This window comes from Mollisia scopiformis (genome assembly GCF_001500285.1).
Source record: "Mollisia scopiformis unplaced genomic scaffold LY89scaffold_30, whole genome shotgun sequence".
Classification (NCBI taxonomy): domain Eukaryota; kingdom Fungi; phylum Ascomycota; class Leotiomycetes; order Helotiales; family Mollisiaceae; genus Mollisia; species Mollisia scopiformis.
Genome location: NW_017263610.1, coordinates 687,095 through 702,628, shown reverse-complemented (window position 1 = coordinate 702,628; position 15,534 = coordinate 687,095). Strand labels below are relative to the sequence as shown.

Genomic DNA, 15,534 nt, shown 5'->3' with positions numbered 1-15,534 from the left:
TATGAGGAGAAATAAAATTCACAGTATATACATGTAGGTTCCAGGTAGCAATGATGATGGATGATTCTACTAGTGCTTGAATTTCGAGGTTGACGTGACGCGATCAGAACTTTACGTAGGCCACACTTGCCCGGATCGGGGCTCCACTCACCTTCTCGGGATGCTCAATCACGTCTGGTTTGCATAGCGTTGGTTGATGTATAAGTTTACGAGCAAATTAGGCATTTAATGACTTTATGCTTTCTCAAATTTCGATTTTTGATCGTGGTGTTATCACATTAGCATAAAGAAGTGAAGCAATTCCAAGCTCTCAGCAGGGGAACACATTGACTTGACTATTTACAATTTCAGTTTTGATTTGCTTTAGAGGCAGAGCAACGTAAAGAGACTCCTCCTCCTTCTTCGACCGTCTAGGGTACTGTGGCCGTTCCAACCTCACCCCCACACTCCAAATAGGGAAAGCAAAGCAAAGCCAAATCTCCACGCTCATACATGCCGACACTGAAAACTCGCTTAAAAATTATACTCTGTACAATGATATGGATGATTGATTTCTGTACAAAGAGATATTGGTGTGGTGGTGTGATATCACACGTAATGTACAATACAAGAAGTAAAAAGAAATAAGCGAGCTTTTGTGAAGAGGACAAATGAAAAATCGAGAACCCCGAACATCACTGATACCTGGCCTGTCGAACGGGCGCGGGAGCGGGGCCGGGACCTGGTGCTGGCTGTCTGGGATCATATTCCTCATATTGTGGCTCTGCTCTTGCAGGACGACTCTCGTACACCGGTTGTCGAGCATAGACCTCATCTTCATAATAAACGGGTTCAGGCTCTCGACGAACAGGTCTACGAATCATGTAGTCGCCTTGTGGATCTTGAACTCGGACGTATTCGTAAGCAGGTTCAGCAGCAGCGTATTGAGGCGCACGAGGTCGAGGTTCACGTTCATCGGCATAGACGCGGTAGTACTCTTGTCGAGGAGGAGGCGGTCTCTCGTAAGCGATCTCCTCTCCAGCTTGTTGTTGCTGAGGTGTTCGCGCGCGATAGATAGGCTCTTGACGGAGGGGTGGAGCGGCTCCTTGGGAGCGTTCCCGGTATTGTCCGGGTTGGGGGCCCATCTTAACGTATACTGGTGACCTCGAACGAGCACGGTCGTTCTCGAGTCGGACACTTTCGTACCTAGCGTATCTACTAGGCGTACGATGAGTGCCATTGCTGCTACCTTGTCTCTCATCGCGGTAGACAACGTTGTTCAGCTTGTAGCGACGATCGACCAATTCTGGTGATCGATCTCGTACCTGCTCAGGGACCGAGCTCACATACCGATCATCGTATGCGTAAGTTCGTGATGGTCGTGATAGAGGCGCTCGTTCGTGAATACCGTACTCATCCTCAGCAGCAGGGTTTACTAGTCGCCGGCCTGGGACGTATCGTTCCTCTTCGTCGTACTCTTGCCCCCGGCGCTGGGGTTCCAAAGGAGCTTGATATGCTCTGCTGCTTCCATTCCGATCAGCTTCCCATGCAGGTCGAGGTTCATCATCTCTACGGCGTTCTGGCTCTGGAATAATCTTTGGCGTGCCTTCGTTGCTTTCACCAGGTCGGAAATTGTTCAAGAAGCGTTCGGCATCATTGGTTGCTTCGTCTGTTGGTGTAGGGCGAGCTTCTGCTGGACGGGTGCCATTCTCGACCCTAACTTCACCGTCTTCCGAGCCGGTTTCCAAAGGCTCTTCTCGAACCGGCTGTCTCTCGCGAGCTTGTTGTGCATGCTGTGATATTTGGGCAACTACATCGATGATTCGGCTTTGCTGAGATGCAGCATCTTCTCCCGGACGTGTATGGCTTGCCCGTCCGTCAGCTAATGGAATGTCGTCCCTGTTGGACTGGAATGCTTGAGTATTCGCAACTCTATATTCTCTTCCGGGTGGTGCCATCTCTACTTCATCATATCTCATGATCGGAGGCTCGCGTCTCACTCGGTACTCAACCTCGCCGGAGTCATGGTAACGAGGTTGTCTGTCCAGGTAGATAGGAGCTTCCTCACGAATAAGGACCCGTTCGTATTCTGCAACAGGGATACCATAGGAGGAGGACGGCCTCCGCTCAACATACTGGCGGTCAGAATGACTTTGGTAGACTTCTCTGCGCGGCTCGTCCTCGTAACGACGATATCGTTGCACAGGCTCATGGTCCCTGGTGAATTCTCCAGATGGTCGACTACTCCGAGGAGCTTTGTAGATGGGTTGTTGGTCGAATGACATGTTCCCAGGATTGCGTGGATCATACTCCCCAGTGTCCTCTGGCACACTGTCAGGCTCTGTTGGCCTGCCTCTATCAGCGGTAGCATAGTATTTCTCGTGATTGTCTTGAGATGGGGCGAGTTCGGTGTAAGAAGCTGGTCCTGCTCTGTCCTCATAATGTCCATTGAAACCGTTTTGTGGCTCCTCCATACGCGGTTCAGGAACAGGTATGATTTCAGGAAGGGCATCAGTAAATAATCTCAGCTTTTGGTCATCCATGCCGGGGGCATTGACAACAGATGACAATTTGGAGATGTCCGGGAGATCGACCATATCCTTGGTCCAATCCGGAATATGGCCAAGTGTGTCATGCGGTACTCCTTGCTCGTGGACGGAATGGAAATGATTGACAAGCTGAGGAAAAGAGAAATGCTTCTTCTGGGCAGTTGGAACAGACCCAATCATACCTAAGCTGCATGCTTTACAGACCAAGCCGTTGACGTTCCTGACTGGGCGCATGTCCTTATTGTTAGATAAACCATCCACCAATATGGAGAGCGAAGGATCTTCCTGGAAAGTGGATCGAAATCTCTGTAGAATGTGAAAAATGATCGTATAAACCTTGAGGCTTCCTGGAACTTCCTTTAGGCTACCAATAGAGCTCCAAATGTTACGGGCATTTTTGACCAGATCTTGGAGTCTAGCTGTGTATTCCTCTGTTCTTTGGGGAGGCTGGTTATAGTTTGCTGGTGGGTATGTAGTTGGCGGATTATATGACGAACCATACTCACTAGGTGGTGGAACATATGGTACTTGCTGAGCTGTCACATCAGGGGCTGTCGTGGGATACAGGGGTGCAATCTGGGGTGATGCATACATCCCTTGACTACCCGATGTGTATTGACCGCTGTAAGTCTGCTGCGGGTAGCCTTGAGGAGCGTCATTGTACCCGTTAGTTTGTGGATGCGGTACAGAGTACTGCGAAGCCTGATACCCCGTGGAAGGTTCTTGGTACACTGGAGAGGGGGCATAGGATCCATTCTGAGGCGCAGAGTACTGGTCTCCATACTGCGTATTGTTGTAATAAGAACCCGAGTTGTCCTGGTAGCTTTGCACGGGGTGTACTTGTGTTGGGGCAGAGACAGGTGCTGGCTGGTACCCACCATAACCATAACTAGGCTGCATGGCCGGTGGTGCACTTGAGTATGGAACACTGACAGACGGCACCGCTGGATAATAGGGCTTCATGGAACTGCTGGAAGGATCCGGATTGAAGGGGGGATATTCAGGCCATTCCGATTTCCAATGAACGACCACGCTTCCAGAACTAAGGGCGCTCGTATGCTTGGCAGCAAAGTGTTGGATAACACCCTCAAAGCCATAGTACTTGGATGCATAATCGCAAGCATTGCAAAGAAAGAGTTCCTTACGGTATTGCTCAGTGTATGGCTTCACTTTGGTGTCGAAAACCCATTTCATGTTCTCCAAAATAAGTCTCCGGGTGTATGGGCCATTGGGTGGGTCTGCTTCTGGTTCCCTTCCAGTCGCACGGATGGCTGCTTCGTCTTTGGCAATCTCAGCATAGAATCTTTTCCGGACATAGATCAAGACATCGGCGGCAAAGTGTGGAGACGTCTCGTAGGATACCTTTTCGCCACCATTCCAACCATCACGGATGATTTCATCGGCATACCCACCAATCCGAGCACGCAGAGGGGCTTGAAAGTCGTCCCATTCCCGATCCAAGGGATCCTTGGAGTCAGATCTGGCTTGTGAGTCTAGAACGCGACGCTCTTGCTCTTGAACCACTCGGGTCTGAGCGAGTCTGTCTTTCTCTCTTTGTTCGGCTTCCTCACGTTGTGAAAGAAGTCTTGGCTCCAATACTTCCCAAGCAGAGTCAGTCACGGGCTGGATGATCTGAATGGCGGCCTGAAATGAGGGCATGTGAGCTAAAACTGCAGGGGTTATAGGCGAGTTTAGTAGCATGCATCGTCGTTCAATCTCTGCCTTTCGGGCCAATTTCAGTTCGGCTACCTCCTCCTTTGTTCTTTCATGTTTTGGTAGTTGAGGTTGACGAGACGTATAGGATGCAAACCCATTCTGTATTGGCGACCCAAATCGGGGCGGGCCGGAACTTGCTGTAGAAGTCACCAGATTAGCATGTCCTGCCATTAGGTCCGACCTGTTGTACGTACCGATGATGCTGTGTACTGCCATCGGGAGATGTTGGGTCGAATTATTTGGAAGGTGAGGAGGCTTTGGCAAAGAGCCGTTGGATTGGTACACGGAAAAGTTACCATTAGTTGTGGAGGATGCTGCAGCTGTCCTCGCTGATGCGGTTCGTAAAAGTCTGCTCGCAGCCTCTATAGCTTCCAAGTTGCGCATGCGAGTGAGGCCTCCTTGAGCTTCCCAGCGTTCCCACCGAGCTGCATCGCTCTTCTTTTCCTGCCCTTGACCATCCAAGCCTTTTAACCACTCCTCTGCTGTGGCCAATCCCAAGGCTTTGACCTCCTCAAATTTCAGTTTTATCGCTTCGATTTGAGATTTGGAGAAGTGCTTCGCAACAAGTACACCAGCCGGGGGCTGCCCACTCTCTATCGTAGATGGAGAGATAACGTTGAGCTCATTGGTAAAGAAGACGAAGGGCAGAGCAGTCAACAACGGCGAGGGAATAGACGAAGAGAGCAAGAGGTCGATTTCCTAGAACGCAATCAGCCCCGAACAGTCAAATAACCGATTGCGCCTACCTTCATAGATTCTTTCTGTAAGCAGAGCCCACAGTAGCGGGTTCCAAATGACCAGATAGGGATGACACTTTTTTCACCAGGGCCGAGATGCCATTGATCAATAGGGGTCGAGTAGTTGGGCTGCCTCTTCTTGTCACAGGATTGGCATGTAGAGCCACATGCTAGCTTCCACATATCCAACTCGGACATTCCTAACAATGGACTCGGCATACTAGGTAAATTGTAGAGACTTCTGGAGGCTCGCCAAATGGAAGCCGGCGTCAGGATTTGTGTGATTGAGACGGAAAGGGGTTCAAGTGATGGACCAGCTGAAGAAGGATCAAGATAGGCATTGAAAGATTTGTTGACTTGCAACAAAATACCCAAAACTCTTGGGGGGCAGAAAGTAAATATATGATGCCAAATCTCAGGTGGGAGGAGAGATCGGTCCTTTCGTAGACGATTGTCTGCCATCCGGTGCCGTTGGATCGCACCATCGGCCCTGAGACGCTTGTGTACTTCTAAACGAGGGATGTTGTGGAGACCATTGGCAGTATCTTCAGAAATGGAAAACTTTCTCTTCTTGGACGTTTCTTCTGGTACTTCCGGGCTTTCCAAGACCGTAGATGCTGGAGCTGTCGAAACTTGAATCGCCTGGGAGGGCGCATTGTCCTGTTCTTCCTCTTCTTCATCGTCCGAATCTGTAGACATAGATATGTCTGAGGCTGAGTCGTCATTATCGATTATAGTAGTGCTGTCCATGGTTGGAGGATTCCGGTCCTCACTCATACTCGAGATGGCCTGCGCAGGAGGGGAGTCAGCAGAAGTAGAGTCCGCCGGTGACGAATCCGTGCTGTCCATGGAGAGTTCGCTGCCTGGCGACTCCATATTCTTCTTGCTTCATGAAAGAGTCTTGTACAGGCTTGTAATGGTCACAGAGATTAGATTCCTCGGCACCAACTGAAAAGAAAGACAGTAGAAAAAGGATACAACGCAATCCGATTGTATGAAGAACTCTGACCAGACACAACGAACCATGGGAGATATTGTGCGATGATCAGACTGGCAGAAATGCCTCGACAGTCTGCAGAGGAAAGGGACACTGCGTCATGCCCATGCGAATCTGCGATACAGCTAGCGACAGAAAGCTGCAAGATCGCAAAGAGATTGAAGCAGAGGCAGCGACAGCCGCTGCAGCAAGATATGGAAGAACGAAGTGGAAGAGGAGAGAGATGGGTCTTCGGGGGGTGTACTGACAGTATTATGTACTCGCTTTTGTGCTTGTCCTTCAGAGACGGGGCGAGTTGAATGCGAAAAGTAAGGCGGACGGAGCCCGTGAATGATTGGTTGTTGATGATCTGCTGTTGTATGCCACCCTTGAGGCACAGGAACAGCTGGGGGGGTATCTTGACGTGAATGTTTGTAAGGAAAAGGTGTGGCATTAAGAGCTGCATGAAAACTTCATGTCTTGTGGAACTGACTATTCCGTAATGCGGCCGCTAGCCGCTCATCTCTAGTGTCGAGCTCAGCCTGTCCAAACAAGATGACGAAGACTCAGGCTCGCAAATTCAGTACCTCAAAATACAACTGCAACTTTGCCCTTTGCACTATTTCATTCCTTCACGACCTTCATGCGAAAATGGCTTCCTTAAATACATCAACGAATGGCCCCTCCATAAAATCGTCATACCAAGGCGTGGTCAATTCTGCTGCACCATCCGGAGCCGCCGCGAACTCGCCAACCTATGGACAATGGGCAATCTTCTCGGTCTCAGCCCCGCTTGTTAACGCTTTCCAACAAGATAGTGGTGGTAAGGAAAGTGTCTTGAAAGTTCAGGATACAGGTGGTAAGAGGATATGCGTGCCCAGATTCAATATAAAGCAGTCACTGACTGGTTGAAACAGAGGGGGAGCTCAGTGACCTGATCGATGAGTTCTCGGAAGGCCGAGTTCAATTTGCGTTCCTCAAAGTCAAGGATCCCAATACTACATTACCGAAATATGTCTTGATCGGATGGGTGAGTGTTGTTGTCTGTCGATGCTGTAGTATTCAACTGCTTACTGGTGAAGTGCGGGGAAGGAGTGCCAGAAAGAACAAAAGGCTATTTCACCAGTCATCTCGCTGCTGTTTCGAAAATTCTTCACGTAAGTAGACAAGTGCAGATGGGATCTGTTCTAGACGCTAATGCTCCGCTTAGGGCTACCACGTCCAAATTACGGCCCGCTCTGATCGCGACCTGACGCCTGAGAGCATTGTCCAAAAGGTCGCAGATGCTTCTGGTGCAAAATACTCATCTGGCAGTGCCCCTCCTCCACAATCCTCTGGTCCTCCACCTCCGTTGGCCTCGAAGCCAGTCTTTAATCCTACTACCCGGTCAAGCGGAACCTCGGGCTTCAATCCTTTAGCAAGTTCAAGATCCACACGGAACAATGCAAATGTGGATGATGATGGATGGGGTGCCGACGCTCCGCCAGTTACGAGATCTCAACTTGAGAAGGTTCAGCCTGCATACAAACCTACCAAAGTCAATATGGCAGAGTTGACCAAACAGAAGCCGGAGCCCACACGATTCAATGGTGGCAGCCAAGGAGACGAGAATACCGGTGCGGACGTTGTGAAGGGTGGCTATCAGCCAATTGGCAAAGTGGACATTGCAGCTCTTCGTGCTCAAGCGAAGAGTAGTGGAGATGATAGACCAACTATTGTGAAGGGTGCATACGAGCCGGTTGGCAAGGTTGACATCGCAGCTATCAAGGCTAGGGCGCAGAAACCATCTGATGACGGGCCTCGACAACTCTCTCCTGCTGTGACTGGGACATCTGGCACAAGCGACGAACCAAAGTCTCTTGCAGATAGGTCTGCTGCATTCTCTCAATCAGAACGACTTACAACGTTGCCCAAGCCCAAAATTGCGAATCGATTTGGCTCTAGTGCTTCTAACTTTACTGGTACCAAAGCACCAACTCCTGGAGCTTTCGGCCTTCAATCAGCCCCCACAACTGCCGCACCTGCACCTGTTGGCGCTGCAAGCAGAACGTTTGCTAATGAGGGAGGTAAAACACCACAACAGATTTGGCAAGAGAAGAAAGCTCGAGAGCGAGGCTTAAGCGGAGCTGGAAATATCACACCAAGCATGACTTCACCTATCAAGAGTCAAACTAGTGGAGGAGGAGAATGGAAGAGCGGCTATAGTGGCAAGTCATGGGCTCCTGTGGCTACTAATCCTACTGGCCGTTCTGGAACTGGAAGTATCGGTCAACAACGAACAGGCGAAGAAGAGCAAGAACAAGAAGCACCATCATCACCAGTTGGAGGTATTAGTGCTATCCGAGACAGATTCAAGGGCGGTGCGCCAATGGGGGCACCAAGCATGACGAGATCAACGACAGGCGACCAATCTCCACCACCTCCTCCTATCAACATGTCAACCAGACCAGTCGGCGGTGTTGCTATGCCAGGTCTGCCATCACGACCAAAATATGATGACGAGGAGGAAGAGGAACAGAGCCGCCCTAACATCCCACCTCCACCCTCTGTACCACGAAGCCCCACCCCAGAGCCAGAAGAAGAAGAAGAACGTGAATCATCACCCGTTCGACTCGCCATGCCTGTTTCTCGAAGCAAGGAGCCTGAGATGGAAGCAGCAGAAGAACTTCACCCACCTCCCGCTCTTCCAACCAGCATGGGCCGTAACGTACCCCAAGAGCCAGAACCAGAGGAAGAGCCAGAGGGTCACGACACTGCACGTGGTGCTGGTGCAGCAATGGCAGAAGCCTCATTCGGTCAACAAGCATCTACCACCAACCAAGGTTCTGCCGCAAGTGGCAAGCGAGCCCTCATCTCATACGACTACGAGAAAGCAGAAGACAACGAGCTCGAGCTCACCGAAGGCGAGTATGTCACCAACATCGAAATGGTCGACGAGGATTGGTGGATGGGTACGAACTCTAAAGGCGAGAGTGGTCTCTTCCCAAGCAACTATGTCGAGCTCGTCGACGAAGAAGAAGAAGCTCCTCAACACGAACCCGAACCTACACCCGCACCAGCAATGGCACCTCGACCTTCTGCTCCAGCAGCTGCTCAATCTGGACCTACCGCCACTGCTCTATACGATTACGAAGCCGCAGAGGACAATGAACTAAGCTTTGACGAAGGCGCCAAAATCACTTCTCTGGTAAGTTTCCTATTCCTTTACACTTGGGCTAAATGAACTAACACCCACCCAGGAATTCCCAGACGAGGATTGGTGGCATGGCTCGTTCAACGGCAAATCAGGACTCTTCCCAGCCAACTATGTACAACTTGATGAATGAATGAAGGCTCCTTTGAGCTAGGGCGACAAGGTTTGGGCAGACTTTTCGTGTTCTTATCTTAGACATAGCAAAAATTTTCCCATCAAAATACAAATTCTGCTATGGTCTTTGCCAAACAAAATTCTCCTGTGGTCATTTAGTGGTAGGTGCTTTATGTTGTGATTTGAGGTCATGTGATCCCCAGCTGCGTCCAAGTTTGTGACGGATTGCCATATTGAATGTGTTCTCACTTCTTAAGTATTGAGAATGTTAGAAACAATGTGTTCTTCATCGCATCATCCTAGCCATTACGTACAATCTGAAGAGCAAGTTTAAAGTGAGTTCGCTAAGCGTGTGCAGCATCTGACCTTGACTCTTACCCAATTAACAACTCCAGGAATACAACCCGCTTGACACTCAATGTCCAGCTACTGGAAGACCTGACGATGAGTATCTCGATGCTTTTCTACTCGCCGCCTCCGTAAGTATGTCCAATAGAGTCTCCGTGAGTACCTGCTTATCCGTGCAACAAATGCTCTCACTTTCCTTTTTCCAGAACTCTCCTGTAACAAGTTGTTGAATCTGCATACGGCAGAAAATCAATTCCACTGAGCCAAAAGCGTCTTCGAATCTTCTACAAGCTTGTCCGGTAATGTGCGCAGGCGTTAGGGGACCAGGTTCCGTATGAGAATAACCCAAGTGCCGCAACATATGCTCCACTGGAGTCTCTGGATTCATGAGTAGACCCAATCCTGAGGAGTGTCCTGGCCAATAGCATTCATAGTCTTCCGGCTTCCATTTCGAAATTATGAGCCATCTACAGAAGGCTTGACGGCTGACATCAGGCCAGTTATCTTTGTAGATGAGTGTCGGGTTGTCCTCCTCTTCATTGTCGAGTGGTAAATCGTTCTTGTTGCGAAGTGGCAAGTCATTCTTGACATTGAGTTGTAGGTCGTCCGACGGTGAATCTGGAGACGATGTCGGACTGTAGATCGATCCAGAATCTTGACTTGTTCTCACCGACGAAGGTCTAGCAGGAGTTGATTCTTTTTGTAGAGAAGTATATCTTGGACAGGAAATAGTGATAGTATCTGGACCATGGAGATCTTCCAAGTCACTGGTGGATCCAGCCTGCTCGTGAGCTCGGGGGGATGTATGAGTTGCTGTGTCTCGAACGAAACTCAATGGGGAAGTCGGAGATCTGCTGTGTTCTCGACCTGATGCGCCAAGGAGGTTTGGGAACTTCGGAGGCGTTGAAGACTTCAACTTCGGCTTCGACTTCTTCTTGAAAACTTTCGACGGTGAGTGCTCTGGCGATGGCTGTACTTTCTTCGGTGGTGATTTTGACATAAGTCCAGCGGCTATGGACTGCTCTATGGCCTTTGATCTGGTACGTTGCTCAAAACTGAGAGCGATATTAGCACGAACAACTACGCGCAAGGGAGTACACACTTACACTTGTGGTGTGTCCATACAATGGTTCCACTTACTCTTTACACAATTTGAACATGGTTTCCTCAGTAGCTTCGTTCTGTAATAGTTGCATGATTTTTTCTTGGCTTCGGACTCGTCGGCACAATTGTAACACCATGGTTGAGGAGGTTCTGACAGTTTGTGGGCACTTGTAGTATTCAACATGTTCGGCAACGAACTAGACTTTAGGTCAATCAGAATTGGTAGTGGTGTACATGGCAGACTTACCAGTGCTTTACTAAGGATAGTTCAGGTTATAATCTGAATGCCCTATGCTCGGTTCGATGATATCAATGTTATGTTAATGATTCTGTAGAGGAACGGAAAGTGAAGAAAGTAACTTGTTATAGTGCCATGATTTGGCTCCTTTGGGAAAGAGGTCCTGGAGACATGAAGTAGAAGAAGGTGCGATCTCGGTGTTGATATGTGATAGCTCTGCAAAATTTCTTCGCATCACCAAGCAATTGCGAACTATTGAAAATATCATGATTTGGTTTTGACTTATTGAGACGCATTATGGAGTTGAAAAGGGAAGACTTCGTATTATCGGTATGCTAATCCACTGAAGCCACTCAAAGAGGCAAAGCACGCAAGTATGGTTCCGATCAGAAAAATCAGAAATTCAGAATATGAAGATTCGCATGAGGCCGTAAACAAAGAACTGAAAATCAACCCGTCGCATTCCATATCCGCAATTGCCACGTTTGTGCCCGTATCTCCAGTATCTGAAATGAATCATGCAACCCCGATTTTCCTGCGCATGTTCCCCGTGTTCCTCTGATGTCATCGATCTGCTGCTGATGGTTGTACATTAATTGACAGTCGGGTGTTTAGCAGCATCCTTCGGCGCAATCTGCGAAGTGATATTAGTGATTGTAGAAGGGAAGTACGTGTGATTGAACATACCAGCACAGTCGGCGCAAGCTTCGCAGCCCTCTTCAGCCACGCAGCAACAGCACAAAGCGGCGAGACAGGCACCGAGGCAACCATTTCCACCACTGCTTCTTTGCGGTCTCTGCGGTGGCGGTCCCTGTTGATAACCTCCCATCTGCAAATACAATCAGCAATGTGAATCAACTTATCCGTGGTATTAAATACATACTTGGGGTTGTTGTTGGTAACCTTGTTGATATGGCGGTTGTCCATACGATTGCTGAGATTGTTAGCATGATATGAACTGGCAGTTACAGTTCGATGAAGATGCGAGGAATCACCGGAGGTTGTTGTGGGTAGCCTTGGGGAGGATAGCCACCTTGCTGAGGAGGGTAGCCCCCTTGCTGCTGTCCGTAGTATCCTTGATTCGACATGATGAAGTTCTAGAATTGATTGTCAGAATATCTTCCTGCTCGTTATGCGACGCGATTGATCGTACGGTTGATTGTTTGCGAAAGAGAGATGGGTTCTGTGGATGAGAAATTGATGCGCTTTCGTGGAGATGTTGTAGGAGAGGAGGTGAAGTCGAGTGCGAAAAGGTGTTTGGAATGGAAGATCTAACGCTGCCAAGAAGGGTCGGTCTTAAATGGTTCAAAGGATCTTGGAGGGGGAACGTCAAATCGCTTGCACTACGGAATAGCTGCCACGCCACTAAAAGTATCAAGGTCCAGATGCATGCGAGGTTACTCTCTGGGGAAATTTCATTTAGATTTCATTCGCTGCATATTATTCCCAAACTCATCCGTCCATCCATTTCCTATGATTCAAGCGCGGAGACGCGATGACGCCGACCCATGTGGCGCCCTTCAGCATCAACACAGCCTCTCAAATTCAGCTCGCCTGCTCGATTTCTTGCTTCTCAGCCACAATCGCCTCGCAATGGTTTCATGGCCCGACCGCTGCCGCTGGAAGAAACGAGAGTAGAAACTTGAATTGCCATCCATGATTCGTATCGCTCGAACCTCTGCCTCCTTCTCACTGGACGCAAGAATGTACTTTTGCGCATTCTATTCCCATTGGTTTACAATCAAGAAGCTCAAGCCACCGGTTCGCAAATGGCCAATTGCAGCACCCGACGTGAAGACTTTGATCAGATCCGTACCTGATGACTGCTCGTGAGTGCTACCAGACCAGTAAAAAGCAGCAGTTTCTTCTTCGATTATGTCTCAATATGCATGCTTGGGAAAAGGTGGGAACATCTTTGGAACAATTGCCGGTTCGACTGCAAACTGTTAGCTCAACATGCTCTGGCAAAAGCCATTCGCGCCTCAAAGCTACGTTGTCTAATATCATCATTCTGTCAGTAGTCCTGCGTTGGTGACGAGGTATCTAAGTAGTTCTTCCCCCCTCATTGGCTTGTCTCGGGCTTGCCTTTGTACAACAATCTGCTGTGGATCCATGTGGACTGGACTGGAATAACTTATACATTGGATAGCTCAATGAATTACAGAGTTCATACCAACGGTAACTCCTCCATTTCCTAAACGAACAATGAAATCTCACAGAGACTGAGAACAACTGCAATTTGTGAATATAAGGCTGAGTCACGTGCTGAGGGATATTCGATCGCGTCATGCTAGCGCCGATTTTCTGATAACAAAATAGTTGAACTTCTCCGGAGCTCAAAGGAAAACATACACTCTTCCCCCAACACATATTGTCCGCTTCTAACTTCGACACTCCTCAAACCCTCTATTAAGACCCCCCGAACACTCAATTCAACCAAAGACTATCTGCAAGACAAAGATCCTTCCTCAAAGGCTCCCCCACCTACCCCGCCACGTCGTCCTTCGATTGGAAATCCGATAAGTAATCGATCAACACGAAAACAAAAGTCGTTCTTCAACTTTCAAAAGACCATCTCTCATCGCTGCTGAAGTCGAACCCATCCGCCGAGCGAATACAGTCTTTTCATCATGTCTACTCTCGTGGAGATTAAGTCTGAGGATGCTTTCAATAAGCACTGCTCTGCACTACCTGCTTCCACTCTTCAGATCATATACTTCAAAGCCGAATGGGCCGCACCAGTAAGTATTCAATCTCTGGCTTGTGAATGAGTTTCACTTGATATATCCTGGTTGCTGTATCTACAAATTATACCTCACGACCTAGGCTTGCTTGCTAACCAACCTAGTGCAAGCAAATGACCACAGTCCTACAAACTCTCGCCTCCTCATACCCAACCACCGAGCCGCCATCTACATCATGGATTGCCATGGATGCCGAAGATGTTATGGACATTAGCGATGCTTTCAACGTTACCGCAGTGCCATTCCTTGTCCTCAGACGCGGAGAACAAGTCCTTGAGACGGTCAGTGGGAGTGATGCTACAAAAGTTCGGACTGCTATTGAGAAGCACGCAAACACGTCGAGTTCAGGTGCAGGTAGCAAGGTTTATTCATCTGTAGCTGCCACTGGTACAACAGGAACCAAGAACCTAAGCAATTATGCGCCGTCGGCTCAAGACCCAGCGACTGCTCCTCAATATTCATCCGGCGAGGTTAAGGAAAGCAAGGAGGAATTGCACAAGAGACTGTCGACATTGGTCAAAGCGGCGCCAGTAATGCTGTTCATGAAAGGAACTCCAAGCGCTCCTCAATGCGGCTTCTCGAGACAGACGGTTGCGATTCTTCGAGAGAACTCGGTCAAGTACGGATTCTTCAATATTCTAGCGGATGATGAAGTCAGACAAGGCTTGAAGGAGTTCGCGGATTGGCCAACTTTCCCTCAACTGTGGGTAGATGGTGAGCTTGTGGGTGGATTAGACATTGTGAGTTTCTCTTTGCTGGGTATAAGTGGTCAAGCTAATTTAATACCTATAGGTCAAAGAGGAGATTGCAAATGACCCCGATTTCTTCAAGGCATACAGCATACCCAAGGCTGCGACGGCTACGACATAGAAAATGAAAATAATACCCTTTTTCGCGGTTCTCTCATGGCAATTGCATTCTGCTCTATCTTGATGGATGAAGGAAAGTGATTTAGCAGGGTTTCGGTGCTTCTCAATTGCGTGCATGTTTTCCGGTAGGAGGGTTATGGCGAGTGCCTACATGAAGAACACCTCTTGCAGCTAACCTTCTTGGCTACATGCCTTTCGATTAATCTTCCAGGGTTGTTTTCGCTACAGCTAGTCACATTCTGCTGCAGTGCTATGAGACTTTTCTAGTCATGTATGCTGTAAATCTACGCTCGCTTTTTGAGGCTATGTTAATACCACGCAAAATCTTCGCATTAGCACATAGAGTGTAATATCAACAACCAAAATCAACGCAGTGCCTTCAGCTTTTGCACACGTGCAAGTAAAATCATCGTCGTGCCATAGGACACAGGAAATGCTATCAACATAGTTAAAGTCAACGCAAGATGACCATTCGGCTCTTAGCCACATAAAACAACGCATCATCACCCAAGTCCAGACAAAACCTTCACCCTTGCCCCTCTTTAGCAAGTCAGACTCTACCTTAAGCAGCAGAAGGTTGCCCCGGCATCCCTGTCTCGCTCGGAGTAACGACCAGCTGTCCCTGCCGACAAACTCTTCCTTGTAGCGTACAAGTAGGACACAACTGATGTTCGCCTGGTGGATGAAGACGCTCGCGCATCTCTTGCGTGATTTCGAAGAGTTCATCGCTGCCTTCGTAAGGATTTTCTCTACTGATCACATTTCCTTCTTCATCTTTTATAATTTCCGTACCCTCTATGTCTTTAAAATTTTCGTAGAATAATGGCGGTAAAACTGCACTTTTGGTATCCTCCCCGGCCTGCCTGGCTGTTTTGCACTTCTTCCATGGCCGGTGCCGGTATGCCCAGAAGCAAAGCGCAGTATTCCTTGTCGTAGTGGATGTACATGTCGATTCTTTGTCGGAATA

The 15,534-nt window shown here is 48.7% G+C and overlaps 4 protein-coding genes across 4 annotated transcripts; 2 read left to right on the top strand and 2 right to left on the bottom strand.

Annotated features, from left to right (window-relative positions):
* Positions 1-582: 582 nt before the first annotated feature.
* On the bottom strand, positions 583-6,057 carry LY89DRAFT_321228 (uncharacterized protein). The gene is made up of 3 exons (XM_018206720.1): positions 4,991-6,057; positions 4,439-4,943; positions 583-4,381 (listed from the first exon to the last, which is right to left on the bottom strand). Exons 1-3 carry the CDS (start codon positions 5,855-5,857, stop codon positions 675-677), a joined length of 5,079 nt encoding a protein of 1,692 aa, XP_018063528.1. The 5' UTR covers positions 5,858-6,057; the 3' UTR covers positions 583-674.
* Positions 6,058-6,519: 462 nt separating this feature from the next.
* LY89DRAFT_658257 (uncharacterized protein) lies at positions 6,520-9,467 on the top strand. The gene is made up of 5 exons (XM_018212469.1): positions 6,520-6,816; positions 6,875-6,987; positions 7,040-7,114; positions 7,168-9,144; positions 9,197-9,467. The coding sequence occupies exons 1-5, from the start codon at positions 6,609-6,611 to the stop codon at positions 9,281-9,283; spliced, it is 2,460 nt and encodes an 819-aa protein (XP_018063527.1). The 5' UTR covers positions 6,520-6,608; the 3' UTR covers positions 9,284-9,467.
* A 120-nt stretch (positions 9,468-9,587) lies between these two features.
* On the bottom strand, positions 9,588-10,940 carry LY89DRAFT_690679 (uncharacterized protein). The gene is made up of 2 exons (XM_018216143.1): positions 10,719-10,940; positions 9,588-10,667 (listed from the first exon to the last, which is right to left on the bottom strand). The coding sequence occupies exons 1-2, from the start codon at positions 10,898-10,900 to the stop codon at positions 9,680-9,682; spliced, it is 1,170 nt and encodes a 389-aa protein (XP_018063526.1). The 5' UTR covers positions 10,901-10,940; the 3' UTR covers positions 9,588-9,679.
* A 2,379-nt stretch (positions 10,941-13,319) lies between these two features.
* Positions 13,320-14,719, top strand: LY89DRAFT_321054 (glutaredoxin). The gene is made up of 3 exons (XM_018206718.1): positions 13,320-13,695; positions 13,803-14,438; positions 14,491-14,719. The coding sequence occupies exons 1-3, from the start codon at positions 13,585-13,587 to the stop codon at positions 14,566-14,568; spliced, it is 825 nt and encodes a 274-aa protein (XP_018063525.1). The 5' UTR covers positions 13,320-13,584; the 3' UTR covers positions 14,569-14,719.
* The last annotated feature ends 815 nt before the right edge of the window (positions 14,720-15,534 follow it).